The 21,571-nt window shown below is 47.5% G+C and overlaps 1 protein-coding gene and 1 long non-coding RNA gene across 10 annotated transcripts in view; one reads left to right on the plus strand and one right to left on the minus strand.

Moving 5' to 3' along the window:
* Positions 1 to 4,798: 4,798 nt before the first annotated feature.
* Positions 4,799 to 21,571, minus strand: part of Cracdl (CRACD like) — a 120,555-nt gene continuing 103,782 nt past the window's right edge. For 7 of the 8 annotated variants that reach the window (XM_040729215.1, XM_040729213.1, XM_013117374.2 and 4 more), the window contains exons 8-10: positions 7,627 to 7,796; positions 6,481 to 6,625; positions 4,799 to 5,591 (exon numbers count right to left, since the gene is read on the minus strand). In XM_040729215.1, coding sequence (XP_040585149.1) covers positions 5,449 to 5,591; positions 6,481 to 6,625; positions 7,627 to 7,796 — 458 coding nt within the window. In that variant the 3' untranslated portion in view covers positions 4,799 to 5,448. The remainder of the gene's footprint in view (positions 5,592 to 6,480; positions 6,626 to 7,626; positions 7,797 to 21,571) is intronic. The other variant, XM_013117373.3, reaches the window with a different exon arrangement.
* Positions 7,732 to 11,277, plus strand: LOC121133257. Of its 2 annotated transcripts, XR_005870070.1 has the most exons (4): positions 7,732 to 7,823; positions 8,011 to 8,238; positions 9,338 to 9,451; positions 11,057 to 11,277. It is a non-coding gene; the product is annotated as an uncharacterized LOC121133257 (long non-coding RNA). The 2 variants fall into 2 exon arrangements; XR_005870069.1 differs by lacking the exon at positions 8,011 to 8,238 and having other exon boundaries at positions 7,736 to 7,823.

Here is a 21,571-nt window from a genome sequence, read left to right on the forward strand (position 1 = left end):
CCAGACTTATGCAAAGCTAAAGTACACCATCGCTAGGGTGTCAGGGGCCTGCGTATTTGCTGTGTGCCTTTTCTTCTCATTGATCCACAGGAAGCCTTGGTTATCCTCAAGCTGGCAGCTGACAAGGCAGCCACAGCTCTAATCTTACTGGAAGCTAGCTAGAGCAGAGAGATCTTCAGGGCCGTTGACAGTCAGTCTAATTCCAAGGCTGTTTTGAGAAATGTGACAACTCAGATAGATGGAGTCCATGCTGGCCATGCTGGGAAACACAGATCTTGTTGTTGGTGCTATTCAGCATTAATCAAAGGACAGGCTTGAATGGAGTTGAGAAAGTTCCATCCATCACGACTCCTGTCAGTGAGATGATGCCATTTGTTTGGGAGAGGCTCTCTGTTAGTTACTTGGAGTGGCATATGTGTGTAGATGAACTGATGATGCTCTTGAGATAACCAAGGGAGATTTGTCCTGCTCTGGGTGGCTGGAGCTATGGGACCAGGAAGATAAAGAAAGCCAGAGAGATGGCTCAGAGGTTAAGAGCACTGGCTGCTCTTCCAGAAGTCCCGAGTTCAATTCTCAGCAATCACATGGTGGCTCAAAACCATCTATAATGAGATCTGGGGTGCCTTCTTCTGGCATACATGCAGACAGAATACTGTGTATATAATAAATATTAAGAAAGAAAAACAAAAGAAAGCTGTGTCTCCTCACACCCACAAAACCATCATGCTACCCCACATGTTTAATGAGCTCTACCGAGACAAAGGCTGTCAGGTGTGGGGCTGGGTGCACCCCTGTAATCCCAGTGCTAGGGAGCAGAGACAGGAGGACCCTGAAGCTTGCTGGCTAAGCAGGCTAACCAATCAATTTCAGTCATAAAAGGGGAGGGAAAGGACAGAGACGTCATGAAGACACACACCCCATACTGATGGAGATGCAGGCATGCGTGCGCGCATGCACACACACACACACACACATATACACACACACACATACACACACTTAGACACACAGGAATGTCATGTGTACATGGAATTCCACAGACTGCTGAAGGAGTCACTTCTTCCTTAAGATAGCAACAATCCCCCCCAAAATGCAGGCGTCCCAAGTGCAGAGCACAGTGGGGAGCAGAATGCCCAAGAATTGTGACAGCTTTGGATTTCCCAAGCATGAAATCTGCAGATATTTACATTGATTTTATCTTGCTCTTTAAGGGGAAAGAGCCCACAGACCCAGTGAATGAGTTGTGGGATGTTAGAGCTGCACACACCCAGATAACACCTATCCATTCCGTCTTACCATGAAGCTCGGCAGGCACCAAGGTAAGGAAAATGGGTCAGAAGCAGGCAAGCAGGGCAAGCATTGATCAGACCACCATTGCATTGGGCTGACTCTTCACTGCCTGCCAACTGGACCAGAACACGGGGCTTCCATTTCCAGGAACAAGAGCCGTCCATGATGTGAGTATTTCATCCTTGCCCGAACCCATGGGGAGTTGGGATGCTTCCAAAAGACCCGCCTCACGATTGATTTCTCTCCTCTAAGTTCACTTCCACTTACACACAAACCCCTTTGTATATTCCTTCCAGTACACAAACAAAATGGTTACTCACACAATTACACCATTTCTTCTGCTTTCATTCATAGAGAAGTTCTTGAAAGTTAGTTCTAGCTGGCTTTGACCTGCTTCATCTGAGCCTCTACCCCAGTAGTCGCCCAAGAAGGGCTCTATCAAGGCCACCCATGACTCCTGTGTGCCCAGAGTCAGCTCTTGTTCCCCTTGATGAATGCCATCCAGCAGATCTCAGCCTCATCCTTCCCAACACTATTCTCTTTCCTCTCTCTGATCGGCTTCTCTTTCTTGTTCCAAAGGCAAATTGGATACATCTGCTTTCCCTGGGGACCTAGAGTCAGGGCACCCTTAGATCAGTCTAGGCAGCAACCCCTCTCTCCCTCTTCCAGACCTGAATTTCTGTTTCATACTGAGATCTCCCAAATCTATAACTCCATCCATGGACATGGTGTATTTACTTGGTGACTTAATGGGAAGTCATTTAAGATGTCCTCTTTTCTGTGGACTTCTCTCTCCAGCTCTGTTTCTGTAAATGATTTCTCCACTCAATGAAGAACTCCAGCCAAAAATTGAGGCGTCAACCCTTACTTATATTCTTTTCTCATATCATATCAAACTCACCCACTTAGACCGTTACCTTAGCCCAGGCCACTGGGATTAGCTATATAATTAGACTACCTCATCAGCCAACCCTACCCCAACCTTAAGTGTCCATTTGGCTACAGCCAACCTCTATTTTAGGCTCATCGTTGACCCTACAAGTACTTCCTTTGATTTTTGCATATTTAATGTCTAGTCACTGTATCCCTTTCCCATGTAAAAAAAATGGGTCTGCCACAAAAGCAGAGTTTTCATGGGACTGAGCCCCACTGTAAAAAACCTTATAGGGAGCTTTCACGGAAGTTACAAACATTATACATTGTTCAAGTGTGCTGGCAATTTAAAAATGACAGAATTAAAGCCACCAAAAGCCAACACTTTCTCTCATCCTGATAAAAGAGTTAACAGATGAGGGCGAAGGTGGTCACCACGGAGACAGCATGACATACACACTTGTTGCTAAGACAGGAGCTCTCACGGTCAAGTTCAGTACATTCCCACATTGTCTTTGAGGACAAGGTTCACTCCTGTACTATTGCATTTTAAAAACAGGAATGTTGGCATTGGGGACTTAGTTCAGTGGTATATTGCTTGCCTAGCAACACAAGGGTTTAGGCCTCAGCTCTGAAAAGCAAAAACAAACACAGAAGTGATGATTCACAGTACGGTTTAAACATGTAGGTCCTCAATGGCCCTGGCTTCAGTGTGCCTCAGTCTCCTCATCTGCACAGCGGAAATAAGTGCTCACCCCAAGGAGTGGAGACGCCTGTCAAAAATGTGTCTAACATACTCCAAGCATTGCCCAGTCTTCTCAGGAGAATCAAGGCTGGTGATTACTTCCAAGGTTTTCCCCATCTTTGTTGCTACCCCAGACTTCTAGATAATCGTCACTGAGCCTTGGCTCTTCTCTGGCTCTTTTTAGTGTAGTAGACCTCAATCCCCTCACAGAAGGTGGTGGTTATAGGCTGCTACCATCCCACCTTGTGGTGATATCTTGCTTATACTCTAAGAAATAAAACTTGTCTGAAGATCAGAGGGCAGAGCTAGCCACTAACTAACCATAGAGGTCTGGAGGTCTGGACAGACAGGAAGTGAGATGGCTGGGTGGAGAGAGGAAGACAGGCGGGAGGAGACAGGCGCTCACTGTCTTTTTTCAGTCTGAGGATTTTGTAGAGGTGAGAGCTCCAGCGGCTGGCTGCTCTGCTTCTCTGATCCTTTCATCCCCTAGTATCTGACCTAGTAGAGTCATGTTATACCACCTACTGAATTCACCTATGAGCCTAAAAACCTACGGCCTTTGGGTTGCCACACCCTGAAACACAGGGAATGGTAACCCCTATTTAATCAACACTTAACAGCATGCTTTTCCTTGATGCTAAAGTGAGACCACTGCCTCCACAGGGTTCCCCTGAAAAGACCTGCTGGTCAGAGAAACGATGGCTTAGGGTAAGCACGAACACATTCATTTGTCTCTAGCTAAAACTATTAATGCCGAAGCTTTAGAGTTCTTGTGCAGACACAGTCGTTGTAGAATTCGGGTTTTACATTCTCTATGAGAATGTCATTGATAAATCAATTTGGCTGGGGGGAAAAACTGTCCCAAGACTTTTTTCATCAGAGGCAGATGCAATAAAATTGTGGAGTACTAACAGCTTGAAAAGTAATTTTCACAAGGGTAGAAAATAGACTGAAAGTGGCAACCCTTAGGACACATAAAATCAAATTACAATACAATATATTGTGATGTTGGACTGATTTTGAGTCTAGCTGAACTAACTCCCGTGGAGACTGGCCAGTTATTTTAAAGCAACAATTATATAGAAACTCCAAGATCCCCAAGTTTTGTTCCAGCCCAATGTCACCACATTCTGCATGTCTGTCTCTTGTACCAGTGACCCAGTTGCCAACAGGAATATACAGGCTGGATGAGTGAAATTCAATAAAGGCTTGACTGCGACCTGGTTAGGGTTAGTTATTAATTTTTATTTTATTTATGTCAACTTGACATAAACCATGGTCACCTGGGAAGAAGAAACATCAACTGAGAAAATACCTCATTAAATAGCACACCATCAAGTCTGCAAGGGAATTTTCTTGATTAGTGACTGACGGGGGAGGGTCCAGCTCACTTCCGGCAGCATCATCCCTGTGGCTCTGGGTTGTATAAGGAAGCAGGCTGAGCAAGCTATGAGCAGCAAGCATTCATTCCTCATGCCTTCTGTTTCAACATCTGCTCCAAGTTCCAGCCATGTCTTCCCTGAGTGGACAGTGACCCGGGATGTGCAGGCCAAAATAAACCCTTTCCTCACCAGGCTGCTTTTGGCTATGCTTATCTCAGTACCAGAAAGCAAACTAAGACAGCCTTTAAGAATTTTATACGGTGTTGTGACTGGTACATAGAGAAAATGAGGGGGAAAAAAGCCTACATATTCTTTCTTTCTAAAAAGAACACCAATGTTCTGTTAGGACAATGAAAACAAACAAGCCAACCCCCCCCTGCCACCCCCCTCAAGGCTCACACACCCAATCCAGTCAGGATTTTCAGTGAGGTGTGAAGGGAGGCTCAACACCCAGCCTTTAACTCAGTCTCCCTGTGAGCAGAAATAACATTTACACACAAAGCAGAAGCATGTTTGAAACCTTTTATTAAACAGGCAATGCATTGTGCAATGGTTCAGGACACAGATGCCTAGTGGAAAAGTTTAAAAATTATTTTTGGAAACAGTCTATGAATTGACAAACCCTGCCACGTCCCATCCTCCCCTTCTCAAGGGTGGGTATCTTCAGGAAACTGGATTGTTAGGTAGCTGCTCTTGTAAATGGCATCCCTGCTTCAACCATAAACGTCATGCCTAATAGGAAACACAAAAGATGACCATGGTCCACGCAAAGACAGTGGTCAGAGGCACTGACTGATGACAAGTGACAGAGCAGACCTGGGACTCATAAGAAGTTCTGGTTCTGTTCTTAAAGGGCACCCAACATGTGCACTCCTCTTCATTTCCATTTTCTGGAACGGGGATTCTGAAGGGTCACACTGAAGTCTCAGCACAGGAAGGATCTTTTACGGGGTCCTCTTACGGCAGCCCCTCTGGCTCAGGACCGAAGCTGCCTGTCTTCTTTGTTCTGCCGGGTTCCTCTCCCTTCCCGGAGCACATCATAATTCCTTGACAAAAATCAATCGTAAGTTTCACAGTCTGTTTGCCGTGATTTATTGGCAGTTTGAAACTAAGCAGTCTGTCAATGCAGTGGACAGCCTTCACCGGCAGTCTGCCAATCTATTTTATGATTTGGGGCATGTCGCTCCAAGCTTGAGATTTCTTTCTGGCGAGTTCCATCCAGGACGGCTGATCTGTACTTGCATAGCTGGCTCTCTTCAGCTGATGCAACTCCTTCTCTGTCATTGCTGCAGCCTGAGCTGCTGGGAAAGAGACAAAAACAAACAGAAGCAGGAGACAGGGAGGTGGATTTTCACGAAGTCTCTCGAATAGTTTTAAACACATGTTACAGTCTCCCGCTGTGTCCCGGAATACACAATCCACTAATGTGTAAATGTGTGAAGATTTAAGCATAAGGTATGGTGTGCTTATGAGTGAAAGAGCATAGGCACAGGCTTAGATGGTTCTAGAGGCAAAGTGAGTTGAGAATGTGCTGGGTCTAACCACAGAACACTGGAGGTAGGCTGCACATTGGACCAAGCCTAATGCCTTCACAACCACACACTAAAAGACAGCTTGGGAAGTTGGATTCTTGTGTCTTTACAATGCAAAACAAATACAATTTAGAAAATACTGCGGGTGTTATTCGGTAGTACAGTATATGATTAGTGTGCACAAGACCCCGGGCTCAATGTCCAGCAGCATTAAAAGAGAAAGCTGACACAGACTACCACAGTGAGCTCGGAATCACATTCAAAAACAGCAGAGAAAAGAACCCATGTCTTATGCTTTCATGTTCCCAAAAAGGCAAATCTTACAGAGACATAAATAGGTTAGTGCTTACCTACAACTAGGGAAGGGTTTAAGACAAATGGGCATGAGTGTCTTTCCAGTGTGAGGGAATGTTCTATTCTTGGATTGCCACCAGGGCGGCAGGACTCTACAAATATACATAAGCCCACTGTAAGACACATCCGCTGAAATGTACATTTAAAATGGGTGAGTTTTATGATGTGTAAATTTCATTTCAATAAAAGCTGCATTTAAAAAAAGCCCAGCTCAACACAGCTCAACAAAAACAAACTCCCAACTGCATGAAGATTTTGGTTATAATGACGGCAAAGTGTTTGGAAATTCCTGCCAATCTCATACCCAAGTTCTGATGGGACAGTGAGATTCCTCTCTGTAGCCCCTCCTTGGGGCTCAGCTTTGACCCCTGCCTCTGGGTCACAGCAGGCTTCACAGGGGTCATCAGGAAAGATTTGCTTCGGACAAAGTCACCCTGCTTCACCGAGTCCTACGGAGACACAAGGATGACACACATGCTGACCAGCTCTACAGACTCAGAGGGGTAAGCACCCAAGAGTGGTTTAGCAACAAGATGTCTCTCTCAAGATGAATCATGCTGCTGGCACTTTCCGGGCTCCGTGCACCAGCTCACCAATGTCACCCATAGAAATGCCAGAGCTCTGATTTGTGCCAGCCCCTTGCTGCCCATATGCGCATGGTGGCTTCTTCCTTGTACCTACGGCCTAGCCTCAGCCCCAGAAGGTGGACAGCAAGGATTCACTGTGAAACCAAACGGAGTTGGTTTGGAAATCCTTCCGCGGCTTTGTGACACATGGTAAATGGGCTAACAGTTCCCTCTTGAGTTTCCCTGCCCCTGCACTACATATAGGTCTCCAGCCTTGGCTACAACTAAGGACGCATTAGCAGCTCAGGCTCCCTCTGCCATACAGCAGAGCCCCGCTTACAGCGCTGCTTAGTGGAGGGAAACAAGAGCCGAGGCAAGGCCTGCTCCTAACTGAGCACAGTGGTTAGGGCTGATGAAAGCTGTTTTCAGCTGAATACATAATGCAACTCTGGGCTTTAGCTGAGCAGCCTCAGGTGAGGGATCAGGGAACTCAGCAGGCGGCAGCAGGAACGGGGTTCATTTATCACTGCACAATGAGCTGAGATGGAGCTGGTGACACTGTCACCGTGTCTCTAAGGGGACACGTTGTTTTAACTCTCTTCAGTTTTCCCAGAGGCTGAGCTGCGTTGCCTAGGAGGCCAGAGCACAGAGCTGTCTCCACTGCCTTCTTAACAGCCCACACAGGCAGACTGTTCCTCTATGGGGGCTAGACGATGACACGGTGACTTGGCCTCATTAGTCCTCAAGCGCGTGTCAGTGGTCACCATAGGCACCGGCTCTGTGATGTCCATGCAGGACCTCTGTGAGCACCACAGTGCCTGCCCCCACCACACCCTGACAAACCCCACCCTGAATTCCCCAGAAACAGGGTTTCCTCTCAGCACCTGGGCTTGCTTTCCAGTCTCTGTCTTCAGGATCCGTGGCCCAGGCTTGTCTTCCTGGTTGACAGGCAGGTCTGGGGCTCCTCTTCGCTTCTGCCGGGCCATGGTGATCCAGGGCGGGGTGGGCTGCCCGTCAGCCCCAGGACCTGTAGCAGCAGGAGGCTGACCCTTTTCTGAGATAAACGCAACAAGGGAGCAAGGTTAGGCGGGCACCCCACCCCTTTCCTTCAGACTGACCCCCATCTTCTCTCCCACACAAGGAGTACTGTATTGCCTTGGCCCAGGGGCAAGGGGAGGTGGGGTTGAGGAGTGGAGTCTAGGAGAGACCCCACTTTCCCTAACCCCCTGAGCCAGAGCCTCTCTGATGACATTATTTCTATTCTTCAGCAGACTTCAGTTTTCCTCTAAAAATGCATCAAAGAGATTATCTCCTCTGGTCTGAGCCACCAAAAAAAAAAAAAAAAAAAAGAAAGAAAGAAAGAAAAGTAACTGCCACCTCAACGTGCATTTTAAAGCTAATTTCTACCAGGGCACTCTGTCTAGAAGGAGATGGAATGTATGACAGTCCCCATTTGGGACCAGCCACACTGCCCCATTCCTGATTCACTCAACATGGTAAACACACCGGTGTCCTAACAACGTTCCCTTTGTGGGGTGGGATGCCATGTCTAAAATCATTTCAAGCTTCATTTCTCTGCCCGGCGTCAGCTGACACAGCAAGTGTGAGGTGCCCGCGTGTTTAGCAGACTGTGTTTCTCTCCTGCTCTCCACAAGATACTGAGAGGCTCTCTCTGGGATCTTCTTTCCTCAAAGGGTCGTCTTTACCCTCTCATCATTTCTTTATCCTTCGTGACCAGGGGTTCTCTCTCAAGTGTCTCTCCACCCCCCCACACCCCCACCAGCGCCATCCCTCTGTGTGCTAGATAGAGAGGGGCTGCTGCCTCACTTGGAAATAGATGAAAATTTCTCTCTGGATTCGAACTTAACTCTCTCAGCTGACAACATATTCAGAGCAGTTCTGATTAAGACTGAACTCAGAAAAAAAAAAAAAAAAGACTGAACTCACAGCCAGAGGAACTTGCCATTCCAGTTTTAAATCAGAAGCAGAGAAGACACTTGTTTAGGGCCAGGGTGGCCTCAGTCGTCAGCAGATCTGGAATGTTCACGGTCGGTGTCCCTAACACTCTGGTCACCTCTTAGCCCAAAGGAACAAGTTCTGGCAAATTGTTTATGCCACACACTTGAATAATTTCATTTGAGCTAAAAGATTTTTAAATTTTGGGCTAAAAATTGTAAACTGAGCATAAAGGGGGCCAGGAGAATAAGTGGTTAGCAGCACCGGCTGCTCTTCCAGAGGACCCACAGGTGACTCACAACCATCTGCGACTCCAGGGTTATGTCATACGTTACCCTCTTTGGCCTCTGCCCGAGTACACGTGGATCACAGACAAACACGCAAGCAAAACACTTGTATACAGAAGGAAAAAAATTAAAAGAAACGAGCAGAAAAGTTATATGTAACAGTATGTAAGGAAGCTGGGACTCTGGGGCTGGATCAAGGATGGGACCTAGTGGACCAGACCCAAGGCTGGCTCCTCAGTGGGCCTGTGACAACTCATCCTCTTTCCCAGTCTTTTCATGGAAACTGTACTCTTGCCCACAAAGCAACCACATACTGCTTGGGGGGAAGTAATATTTTCTTTCTCTGTATCAGGAGTATGCTGATAGAATCCCATTCCGCTGAGCTCGGCCTGTCTGTAGGGTGGTAACGTTTCCAGCTGCACTGGTGTGTGCCCATGTAGCTACGCTCACATGCTGACCCACAGGGGTAAGTGAAGCCTGAAGCTGCACCAGGCTGTGTCAGGATGAGGCAGGTGACTAAGCACGGACCAGAGCAAGTGGCCAAGATCTCTCACTAGCCATTTCTTTCTGTCGTGATTTCTGTATTTCCCCCAACTTGGCACTTCCCACAATGTCAGGCCTCAGACATTCCTGCCCCAAGCAAGCATGGGCAGAGCTGGGTGACAGCCATCCTGCTCTGTAACACAGGCCCGAGTGACCTCCGTGACCCTCACTCTCTGCACTTGACAACCACATTGGAGGCAGGCATTCTGGGTCTGTGCTCTACCCGTGCTAGGGAGGGTTAGACAGCAGAAAGAAGACATGGGCCATGGGCAGCATATGGAAGCCTTCAGGGGCCAAAGAGTTTGTAAGTGACAGATTACGGCATGAACTCTCAGGGTCAAGTTTTCGCCATCAAATGTCTTCTGGGATTAAATCTGTTCAAAAGGTCAATCCCAAGATAAAATAGATGTGGTGTCAGTTCAAGTAAAACCGGAGGCAAACACTCCTTTATCTTTCTGCCTCAATAAACAGAAGACCTTAATTTCCCGGGGATTTGGTTAAAGGCCTCTGACACCTCAGCTCCTCCTCCCTGAATGACAAAGGGTTTTAGGTTGTCAGGTGGTACACCTAGGTCTGCAACCAGCTCCCAGCGGGGGAGCTGGGCATTTCTCTGACACAGGACCAGAAACCACATATTGGGATTCGTGCAGTCCCTTTGCTGAGGGTCTGGAAGAGGCTGACTCCCCACACACAGCTGTCAGGGAAGACAGCAATCTAGTCCGACTTAGAACAAACCCAGACTCACACTTCCAGCCCGCAAGGCGCTACAGCTGTGGGGAGCCTGAGAGCCCCACAGCTCATCCCAAACAGCCCAGCTGCGTGGGAAAACAACTTCATTCTGGTATGAAGGGTGGGATTCCTTCAAAGGAGCAGTTGATACACTGGTTCTTTTTTGCAAAATTCCTTCCTCCTCATTAACATACTCTTCCCTCAAGATCTATGTGGGAAAATGTGTGTAAAGCACTAATCCCCAGCCCAGCCTGTCCTGAGGCTGGGTTTAAGGCCTCAGGCTAGCAATGTGCTCCTGGGCAGACAATCCCCCTGAAAGTGGGTGTAAATGCAGGTGTAAAAATTCCACCAGACAATCTACTAGCTACACCTCCCAGATGCTGGTAAAAATTCAATGAAGTAGCCCTCCCCGTCCCCAGACCCAGCACAGTGCCTGTCACCTGTCGGCTGCTCTTCTTTCCCGGGCACTGGCTGCTGCCATCGTTATTTTGTTGTTGCTGGTAAATAAATAATAAATGTAAACAACCATTTAGTCTATTTCTGTTTCCTCATCTCTTTTGAAAGATGGGGAAACTAAGGCAGTGGGCTTACTTATGGACCCAGTGTCTCCTAACATTGTGGCTGAGCTATGTGTTATTTAGAAGCTCTACAATGATCGTCTTCCCCAAGTTCAACCAACAGATGGCAAACACTTTCCACCATTTTAATTCACTCCTTTTTCTTAGTTTTGGTGCCTATTAAAATTCAAACTTAAGATACTGCTTTTTGTTTTTTGTTTGTTTGTGTTTTGTTCTTCCAGAAAGAATCCTAGAAGTGACCAGCTTGGGGGGAGGGGTGAGACTCAAATGGTGGGCCACACCCCACATGACACCTGGCACAAGCTGAGCCTGGATGCTTACAGCTGTCAAGACCACAGAAGACAGTTGTGGGTAGGAAGCAATGAGCTGGAAGACGTGAACTCTAGTGACCCCCGCTTCTTTGGCTGAGAAAATAAAGCAGATGTTCTGCTCCAAACTTGAAACAGGATGTTGTCTTCACTTCTTAAAAACTTGGTGCAAGTTGTCCTCCTTGAAGTAACAATTTGCATGTGCACATGTTCGTGTGTGTGTGTGTGTGTGTGTGTGCATGAGTGCGTGGGCATACAAGTTTGTGTGTGTGTGTGTGTGTTGTACAAGTTCACGTGTATATATGCACATAAAGGCCAGGGGTTGACATCAAGTGTCCTCCTAAATCCCTATTGTGTGAGATAGGGTCACTCACCTAACCTGGAGCTCACTGATATGGCTAGGCTGACTGGCCAGTAAGCCCCAGATTACTCAACCCTCAATACTGGGTTAATAGGCAAATGGGTATTGGGGATTCAGTGTAAGTCCCTATGCTTGTGAGGCAAATACTTTGACTGACTGAAGTCATCTTCCCAGGCCCTAAACTGTCACTGTAGGAATGCATATCCACAGCTCATCCCCTGGATTTAAAAGTGTCTCCAGCAGGAAAAGGCCTGAATTTCTCGATAAGACCTCTGATCTAAAGTGGATGTATTATCAACCATGTCTCTCAAGTGGTTGAAGCTGGAACAGGAGACCATGTTTCTGTACTTCAGTAAATGCCGCTCAGTCCTGTCTGCTGGATTTTTAGGTCCCCAGCTACAGTCCTGACTTACATGATGGGCATGGAAATGACAGTCAGATGCTAAGGGAACCTCTAAGGCAGACATGGACCTTGTGTCCCAGGAATAGACAGGTCCTGTATGAAGGACTTCAGCTCTTAAAGCATTCTTTGATCTGATATATTTTTGCTGGTTCACAGACTGCTCCTGGTCAGCACACACTCGTGGTCTTTAGTGGCTTTCTGTCACTCTGTCCGGTGGCCACTGGGCAACCTTATAACAGAACACAGACTTGCAGTGTCTGCTGGAGGCTTTATCTCAAAATTCCGCATTTTGAAAGCCGGTCAGGGCTTTCCATAAAGCAAGCTCCCACATACCATATAGCTTCAAACTAGCTCCAACTCTGAATGAAGTCACCATCCCTTCCTTTCCCCATTCAACAGATAATCGATGCTCACTGACTCACCTTGGGGATGCTCTCCTTGCCAAAAAAGCATTCCCAGCCCCGGATCAGGTGCTTTTATGGTTGCCTGGCGACATGGACTCAGCAGGAGAAAATCTGAGTTCCTTGGCGTGAATGTCCCCGATGCAACATGAGGACATTCTGCCTTCTGTTTTCAATTCCTGCCCTGTACATGTGTCTTTATTTAGTGCCACCTGTTTGGGCTTTTTCTTGGTGTTTTAATTTTCACACAGGTTTTCACTGTGTAGCCCAGGCTGGCCTGGAACTCGCCCTGTAGACCTCACTGGCCTCAAACTCACAGAGATCGCCTGCCTCTGCCTACCAAGTGTGGGATTAAAGGCATGTGCCACCATGCCCAGCTGTTCTCAGTGTTTAAAGTCACACCAAGAGCAAGTGCTGAAGTTCTGTTCAGGGTTCCTAAGGACAAGATGGCTACACTGTGCCTTATCACACAGGAGAGTATGTGCTTACAGAGGTGCCTCAGGCACGAGGCATAGTGCTGTTAGATGCCAAGTCAATGCTAACCATTTGAGGATACGTATTAAACACAGTGTATTTGAATAGAAACACACAGAAACTATAACAAGATTATGTACTTACAGGCTAATCCTGAGACTGGGCACTCACAGAAACCTCACCTTGTATTTCCCTTGGCTTTGAAATCTACTGCTCTGAGCCGTGGGGTGGGCCCCACCTTTAGTCCCAGCACTTGGGAGGCAGAGGCCAGCCTAGTCTACAGAGGGAGTTCCAGAACAGCCAGGGCAGTTACACAGAGAAACCTTGTTTTGTAAAAAGAAGAAAGAAGAAGAAGAAGAAGAAGAAGAAGAAGAAGAAGAAGAAGAAGAAGAAGAAGAAGAAGAAGAAGAAGAAGAAGAAGAAGAAGAAGAAGAAGAAGAAGAAGAAGAAGAAGAAGAAGAAGAAGAAGAAGAAGAAGAAGAAGAAGAAGAAGAGAAGAAAAAGAAGAAAGAAAGAAAGAAATTCACTGCTTCACTGAAAATCATGTATAGATTTTTCTTTATCTATATTCTCCTTCGATAAGAAGGACAAACAAGGGGATTGGAGAGATGGTCAGGAGGTAAACTGCCTACTGTGCATGCATGGAACCCTGAGTTCAGAACCCCAGCACCAACATCAAAGCCAGACATGGTGTCATGCACTTATAATCCTAGTGTTGGGCAGGCAGAGATAGGATAACCCCTGGAGCTTAGACCATCTAGTCTTGCCCAACTGGTCAGGTCCAGGTTCAGTGAGAGACCCACTCTCAAAAAATAAGATGGAGAGCAATCGAGGAAGATACCCACATGCTCTCTTACACCCGTGTGCATGTGCAGGGACACATAAGTACCCAGGAGTAAATACAAACCAGAAGAAACACGTGTAAGACCATCCGGACTCACTGGGTGCTAGACACTGGTCAAGAAGAGGAGTCTAGCTTCCTGTCCACACAGAAAGACAAGGCAGGCCTTCGCCTCAGAGCTGTTTCCACAATACAATGAGGAAGGGCAGCAAGGGACTTTGAAGGAAGTCCCCTCCCTCTTGGGCAGCTCCTTCCCATTCTCTGTGCCCCGCCCCCAGCCTCCAGGGCACCCTGGGGTCTGGCTCCATCGCCTTTCTTTCTGCTGCCTAGGATTAGGGTGATACCCATCACAGGCAAGGCCACAAGGGCCTCATTGTCCTCACCCCATGACTTCCTCTCGGGTCAGGAGGTGTGGCAGGAGCTCTCCTAGCTTGACTCTGCTTCCTCAGCCTCAGGCCTCTTGCGGTTTTAATTTCCACCCACAACCCAGAAACTCACCTTTGTCTGACCCACACAGCTTCTCTCTCAGCCTTCAAACCCACAAGATGGGAAGAAAAAAAAAAACCTCTCAGGCTAATGAGATGGCTCCCTAGGTGAAGGCACTTGCTGCCAATCCTGAAGACCCCCACTTTGACCACCCCCACCCCCACCCAGGACCTAGATGCCAGAAAGAAAGGACCATATCCCAAAAGTTGTCCTCTGACCTCCACAGAAGCACCACGAGATATCTGCCTGTAAGTATATACACACATATTAAATAACTAAAATGTAATGGTTTCTAAAACGTCACTCTAAACTGTCCTGTCTCTATTCCCGGATGGTGAACGCTGGTGAGGACCCAGCCGGTTCTTCAGCCTTTGTATCATAGTCAACCCCTATAAGGAACCTCACACTCCCCCATGAGCACCAGGTACGCCGTCAGGCTGCGGTACACAGCAGGAATTCCTATTTTCACAACCGAGGGCCTCATTTCTGGTGTATGAACAATAGTTTGTAGGGTTTCAAATCCCTCCTGCCCAGAGATAAAAATGTGTCGAGAAGGCATTTACAAAATAACGAGTGAGTCACATCTGAGTAAAGTGTGTGGAGTGAGGCCAGGCGTCTGGTCATCTGGGGCAGGCACATTTACTGGGGGCACCCGACTGGAGAGGGCAGCCTTCCAGGCTCTTTTCCTCACTCAGGCATAGCTAGCTGCTTAATGCTTGGCCAGGCAAGGTGAGCAGGCATCCCAAAGTGACCCAGCCCGACAGTTACACCTCACAGCAGAGCCTCTTGGGAGCCCAAGTGAGTTGTTAGTGGAGTTGCTAGACCCAAAGTACATTGTTTTTCTCAACTGCCACTAACGGTGCAATTAAAACTATTCTCTCCATGGAAGCAATGACCGGAGCCCAGCTCTCAGACCAGAGCCTGTAGGTCTCTACCCTGCGTCAGAGGGAACTAGGCTCTTGCAAGGTCACAGGGTGTGGGGACAGTTATTCGTCGATAACTCTGAACTGCAGTGAAACAGTGAGAAAAAGGAAACTATTGTACTGTATGACACCTTCTCTGTCCTTCCCGAAAGACGCACAATGACTTCCGTGAGATTCCTTGCCCGGACCCTCCTGACAACAACTGAGAACAGTTAGAACTCCATGAGAACGACCTCTAGTAGCCAAGAAGGAATAAGTAACCACTTACAGGGATGGCCCTTCTCTGCAGAGTCAAGATCTCCTTTCTGTTACACAACTCCCTCACCAAGCCCTAGCAGGTAGGTAAAGCCTCTCCACCAAAGAGACAGTAGGAATTGACTTCTACTCTGCTTTTCAGAGCAGCGCTGCTGGCCTTCTGTCACTATAGCAAAGGGCCTGTCAGAATCAGCGTAAACAGAGGAAGTATTTATTTTGGCTTCACAGTGTCAGAGTTTCAGTCCACTTGGCCCTGCTGCTTTTGACCTTTGGTGGCAAAACGCATGACCGGAGAAGCCTGTGTCAGATGAGGCCTGATCACCTCATGGGAACCAGGAAGCAACACAGGGACAGGAAGGGACCATGGTCCCAATATTCACTTCAAAGTTTCACTAACAATGACCTAATCTCCTTCCTCCAGGCCTGCCTGCCAAAGGTTCCTCCGCCTTCCAGATGGTTTACTAGCTGGGACCAAGTCTTCAACACATGACACATGGGCCTTTGAGGGACATTGAAGAGCCAAACTCTAGCACGTATGGTATTCTTAAGGACCTTCACAACCCTCTTCAGGATTTATTTTCCAGACCCTGAGGTTCATGGAATAAAGTGACTTGCCCAGGATCACTTGCCCAGGAGGACTGGTTTGAAATGTCAACATGTCATGACTCACAGTCACCTGAGGTGTGTGTGCCTCAGTTGAGGAACTGTCTACATCAGGTGGGCCTGTGGGACTGTCTTATTGGCCTTAATGGATGTGGGAAGACCCACCCCAAATGTGGTGGCACCTTCTGGTAGCAGCCCATGGAGAATTTTTAAAGATGTCAACAGGAAGACAAAACTGCCCTAGGTTGAAATCAGAACACACAGCCCCTGAGCTGAGTCAAGTTGAGCTTCCTGTTCCCTGAAGGCAAGGTGTCTGAGCTAGGGCGAGGCTCCTTTCCCAATGGCTGTAGGTCCAGAAGGAGTGGGTGGGAGAATAAGAGAGTTCTTTGATTGACACCTGCCACTATCATACTGGGCTTATCCTATACTTGCCAGATGTCCAGAAGGACTCTGGAAAATTCCTGTCAACTTTTAGGCCTCTTAGGTTTCAGTTGCTCCCCAGAGTTCTCTTATCCTATTGGTAGCTCAACAAAGAGGGCTTTGAGGACATAGGAAGATCACAGGGAAGCCTTATCTACCAAATGGCTATAAGTGGCAGGAACTGGCCACCCATCCTCCAAGGTGTTCAGCTGCAGGGAACACATGCCCAGCTTCCCATGAAGTTTCACAGTATCTCCCAGGAGACTCCAGAGTATGTGAGGGGTCCCCTCCTGTCCCAAGTCCCTGCACTGGGGGATCACAGAGCTGTGACTGTGCTTGTCATAGAAGTCCTACAAGGTTCCACAATCCATACCTCTCAGAGTAGGTTGGTAAGTAGATCCCGAACAGCTAGATTGTGCACACACTGCCTGACATTCTCCATCTGTGGTCTGGCACCTCCGTCTGAGCAAGGATGAAGAATCCTCACCGTGGTGTGCTCCAAGCCACTGAGACGAGGAAACTGACTCTTCCTTGGGAAAACAGCTCTGTACTGTGAAATGGTGTCACCCGTAAAATGCCTTTGCGTTCTGTGTTCCCCAAAGCCATATTAGCAACAACCTTGTTTTACACACTAAGAAATCCACTCAGAGTTTGAGAAACTCAACTGACTCTGGAGAGCAAACCTTCTAGATCCATGTTGCTCAGGTCAGGGTAATGCATGCTTCGCACAGTGAAGGTGCGTTAGACTTCAGGAGCCTGGGACCTGAGGGGAGGCAAATGATTTAGAATGCAGAAGAGTTGTTTCTGGCCCTAGTCGAAAAAGCCTTGACCCAGGAATTATAACTCTTCTCCACATGTGTTGGAAAGGCATGGAGAATTTTTAAAGAGGAACGCTCCACGGTTGGATGTGGGAAGAGAACTGGAGGGGAGTTCTGTGCTGGGGGTCTAGCTTGTGGTGGGAGCGTACCTGCCCTGGGTTCAGTTCCCAGTGCTGGGAAAAACAGCAACTCGAGAGTTGATGTGGGGAAGAGGGAAAGTAGCAGCACTTCCTGTTGAGATTGTTCAAACTCACTGACCAAGTTACAACATGACTGGCATTTTCCTTCCTTCAGGTCAGGTAGGGGTGGGGCACAGATAACCAACCTCACCGAATACCCAGGAGGTAGTGGGTGTGGTGAACCATCTCCACTATGCTGAAGACCAGTGCAGTCTTCATGGAAGACAGTCTCGAGTCACCCAGAGAACAGTGAACAGGAGCCCACTTTTGGGAGTCTGTCTTGGAGAGCCCAAAGTGTGATTCAGAAGTGAAGTTAGGCCGGGCGATGGTGGCGCACACCTTTAATCCCAGCACTCGGGAGGCAGAGGCAGGCGGATCTCTGTGAGTTCGAGGCCAGGCTGGACCGACAGCCTCCAAAACAATACAGAGAAACCCTGTCTCGTAAAACAAAACAAAACAAACAAAAAAAAGAAGTGAAGTTGGCCGGTGACCACAATATAGTTACTGTCTTAGGGTGTGTGTTGCTGCAATAAAACCAAAGGCAACTTGGAGAGGAAAGGGTTTATTTCAGCTTACATTTCTACCTCACAGTCGTCATCACAGGAATCAGGGAAAGAACTCAAGGCAGGAACTTAGAGGGGCGCTGCTTACTGGCTTGCTCCTAATGGCTTACTCAGCCTGCTCGCTTATATTACCCAGGACCACCAGCCCAGGGGTGGCACCAGCAACAGTGAGTTGAGCCCTCCCATGCCAATCATGAATTGAGAAAATTTATCATACTTGCCCATAGGCCAGTCTGGTGGGGGCATTTTCTCAATTGAGGCTCCCCCTTCTAAAACGGCTCCAGCTTGTGTCAAGACGACATAAAACTAGCCAGAACAGTGACCAAGAGGAAAAAAGATTCAAAACAAGCACAATGCCCTTCATCATGTGGTGTACATAGTAGGCAGTACTTAAAATGATGGAGTCATCATGTGGTGTACATAGTAGGCAGTACTTAAAATGACGGAGTCAAGCCACTCCAGCTGACCATAAAAGACGCCCTTGCTCTATTGCGGACTTCAAACATCAAATGGCAAGCCAATAGGAATAGCATGTTGTGATGAAAAATATCATTTATGTGTATCCTAGCATGTTAGAGTCACATCTACTGTGTGTGGGGTGAGGAACAGTCTCGGGTCTCTTTGTGATGGTTCTTTCTGTAGGGTGGGATTAGACAATATTTAGAAAGGGGAAGGGAGGAGGCTTTGTGCTTTGAATATTTAAAGGTTATTCAAACTTTACACACAGTAACATTCTCCCCTTTTGTTTGGTTCTGAGCTTAGATTCTGAAAACTGTCAGGATGTAGACTAGAGTTAATACTCTAAAGAATCCACTGTCCTACTCCTTTGGCTACCTCTGGTACCATCTGATCTGTCTTCTTCCTGATTTCATTGTCTAATGCAAGGAGCATGTGGGAGAGGCCACAGTGCTAGGAGGCTTTCAAAGACAAGAAGACTGGGGAATCTCTATCTGCACTCTTCCTCCACATGAAACACCCCATTTCTGAGAGAGTCACAGACATGGAAAAGCACAGGAAAAGCAGGGAAACAAGCCAGAGGACCAATAACACTCTCTTAGGAAAGGACCACGGAGATAAGGCTAAGGCTAAAAAGGAATCTAAGTGTGAGCAGAGGGGGTTTTCCTAAAAAAATAATAAAATAAAAAAAAAATCAAGATACCTGAGGGTATTCTTCCAAAAGCCCAGGAGATTGACTCCAGGGCTTTGTACACCATGCAAGGCAGTGCTGTTAGTTTTTTTTTTTTTTTTTTTGTCAACTTGACAGATGCAAGTGTCATTTGGGAAGAGGGAACCTCAGTTGAGAAAGTGCCTCCATTAGATTGGTGTATAGGTATGTCTGTGGGGGCATGTCCTTGACTGATATGGGATATGGGAGGATCCAACCCACTGTGGGCGGTGCCATCCCTGGGGACGTGGTCCCAGGAGGTATAAGAGCAGGAGCTAAACATGAGTCTGGAAGCAAGCCAGCCAGCAGCTTTTCTTCACGGCCTCTGCTTCAGCTCCCACCTTCCAGTTCCTACCCTTCCTGAGTTCCTACCTTGGCTTCCTTCAGTGATGGACTGTGATCAGGGTGTGTAAACCCAACAAACCCTTCAATGTACACCCTTCCCCCTACAAGTTACTTTTGGTCATGGTGTCTCAGCACACCAATGAGAAGAAAATTAAAACACTTGATAATCTTTATCCCTTAAAAACATTCCCTTGAGGCAGGGTATTGCCAGGTTGAAGTGGCTGGCCTCCAATTTGCCATTGGCCTGCCTCCGCCTCCCAGTAGCTACAATCACAAGCATGTGCCAATATATACCAGGCTCACTGCAAACTTGTTCTGTGTTTTAGAATTTCTCTAAACAAGACACTACCACTTTTTAAAAATAATTCCAACCATGTGTGTGTAAAGCTGTTTCTTGGCCTGCAACTTAGACTTTGAGATGGATTGGTCCAATAGGATGAAGGACAATGAACACGCTGCCTAACCCCAGGCCATTTTCCCCTTACAGCAGATCAGCAAATCGTGGCTCAGGTCCATTAACAGGCCAGCTCTGCGTGGAGGAGCACACACCAGCACTACGCTCGTGTAACCACGTCATGGTCCCTCCTGATGCCCAGCCCTTTGGCAGACTGGGCTCCTGTATTTACTACAGTATTTCCTGTGCCGCCTGCCCTCATCTCACTGCTGAAAGGGTTAATCTTTGCTCACAAGGGAACACGGGGTGTGGAAGTGCAGGGCTTGCATCAGTGCTGGGGACAAAGCAGCTGGAGACACTGTGTGCCCACCTGGGACACTCAACACCCTCACTTTACGGTGCCCAGATGCGAGGAGGGTGGGACCGAAGCCGCCTATCTGTGAACTCTGGACAAAGTCCCTGCCATTACAAGGGAGTAAATAGCAAGACTTAACTATCTGTAGGAAACAGATGAACATTGCCATTCAATCTTTCACTGTCTATATGTTTTATATGAATTAAACTGCTTCCAGCTGCTACAGTTTGGAAAATGAGGGTGAGTGTCATACTAACGAACGAAGCCACAAACAGAGCCTCGTGTGGGGATTGTTTCACAGGTGTGGCTCAACCACACAGACCTGAGATTCTGCTCTGGTCTGCCTGAAGCAGCCTGTAGACCCCAAGGTGGGGCCGAGGAGAACGGGACTAGGCAGCACTCTAGTCCAGACCCTTGTCTTCCACGTCACACCTTCTGGGAGGATGGGTTCCTAACAGGTCAGGGGGAATTCCTATTCTGTTCCCTTTTCAGGAAAATACAAACCATTCCCTGTGCCTGGCAGAGGAACCCAAAGGCATTCACTTTAGAGATCAGTTGCTATTTCTATGGATTCGAATATGTCAATGTACACAGATAGGCAAGATAACTGTTACTTAAGCACAGTCCTCACTAAATGAGGACAGTTTCACCTTTCTGTAAGTCAGAGCAATGCACAAAACACAAGGTTCTCCGCGCACCATCCCAGGCACATTATTTATTTATGAGACTGGATCTCACTATTTAGGTCAACCTTGCTTCCTACTCATAATCCTCCTGCCCCTGCCTATCCTGCACATTTTATAGTGTTGAAGAGCTCATATGTAATTAAGGGGCCAAATGTTGCCCCTGAAGCTTCTCCCCTTTCAGCTCTAGCTGTGACCCAGAGTTCTACTCATTCACTAGGCCCTTGAGAGACATTTTCAGTCCTGGACCATGGAAGCAGATGGTGGCGATATCAAACTTTCACCTACAAAGCAATTCTCCTTGCTATTAAAACAGCTTTCTGAATTGCCCTACAGCTGCCTCAATAACCCACCGGAAAATGTGCAGATCGGATCATCAGCCAGGACCTGACCCTCACCTCAAACTCTCTGTTGATGGATGCCATGGCAAGGAAATCATCGAAAGTTCATGACTGAGCCAAGAGGCTCAAGGACCAAAAAAGCTAGCCTCTCCCAAGGTGCTGGGATCCCCCAACATCCTCTGGGAACTCAAGGCGCCTTATACACTCCATGCTTCCCTAACTTCTTACTCGGACACAGAAAACACCAGTTAATCTTTGACCCTACATTGGTGATGTTTCCTTGAGAACATTTTTTTCCGTGTCTGTATCTGCCTTTCAGGGTTCTGGATTTCTCAAGAGAGCCACCTCTCTGCCCCACAGCACAGTACTTAAGTGGACTCCTGTAGGAGCTTCTTAAAAATAGCCTGGGACATTTTAA

The sequence above is a fragment of the Mesocricetus auratus genome, unplaced genomic scaffold, assembly GCF_017639785.1.
Source record: "Mesocricetus auratus isolate SY011 unplaced genomic scaffold, BCM_Maur_2.0 Super-Scaffold_100021, whole genome shotgun sequence".
Classification (NCBI taxonomy): Eukaryota; Metazoa; Chordata; class Mammalia; order Rodentia; family Cricetidae; genus Mesocricetus; species Mesocricetus auratus.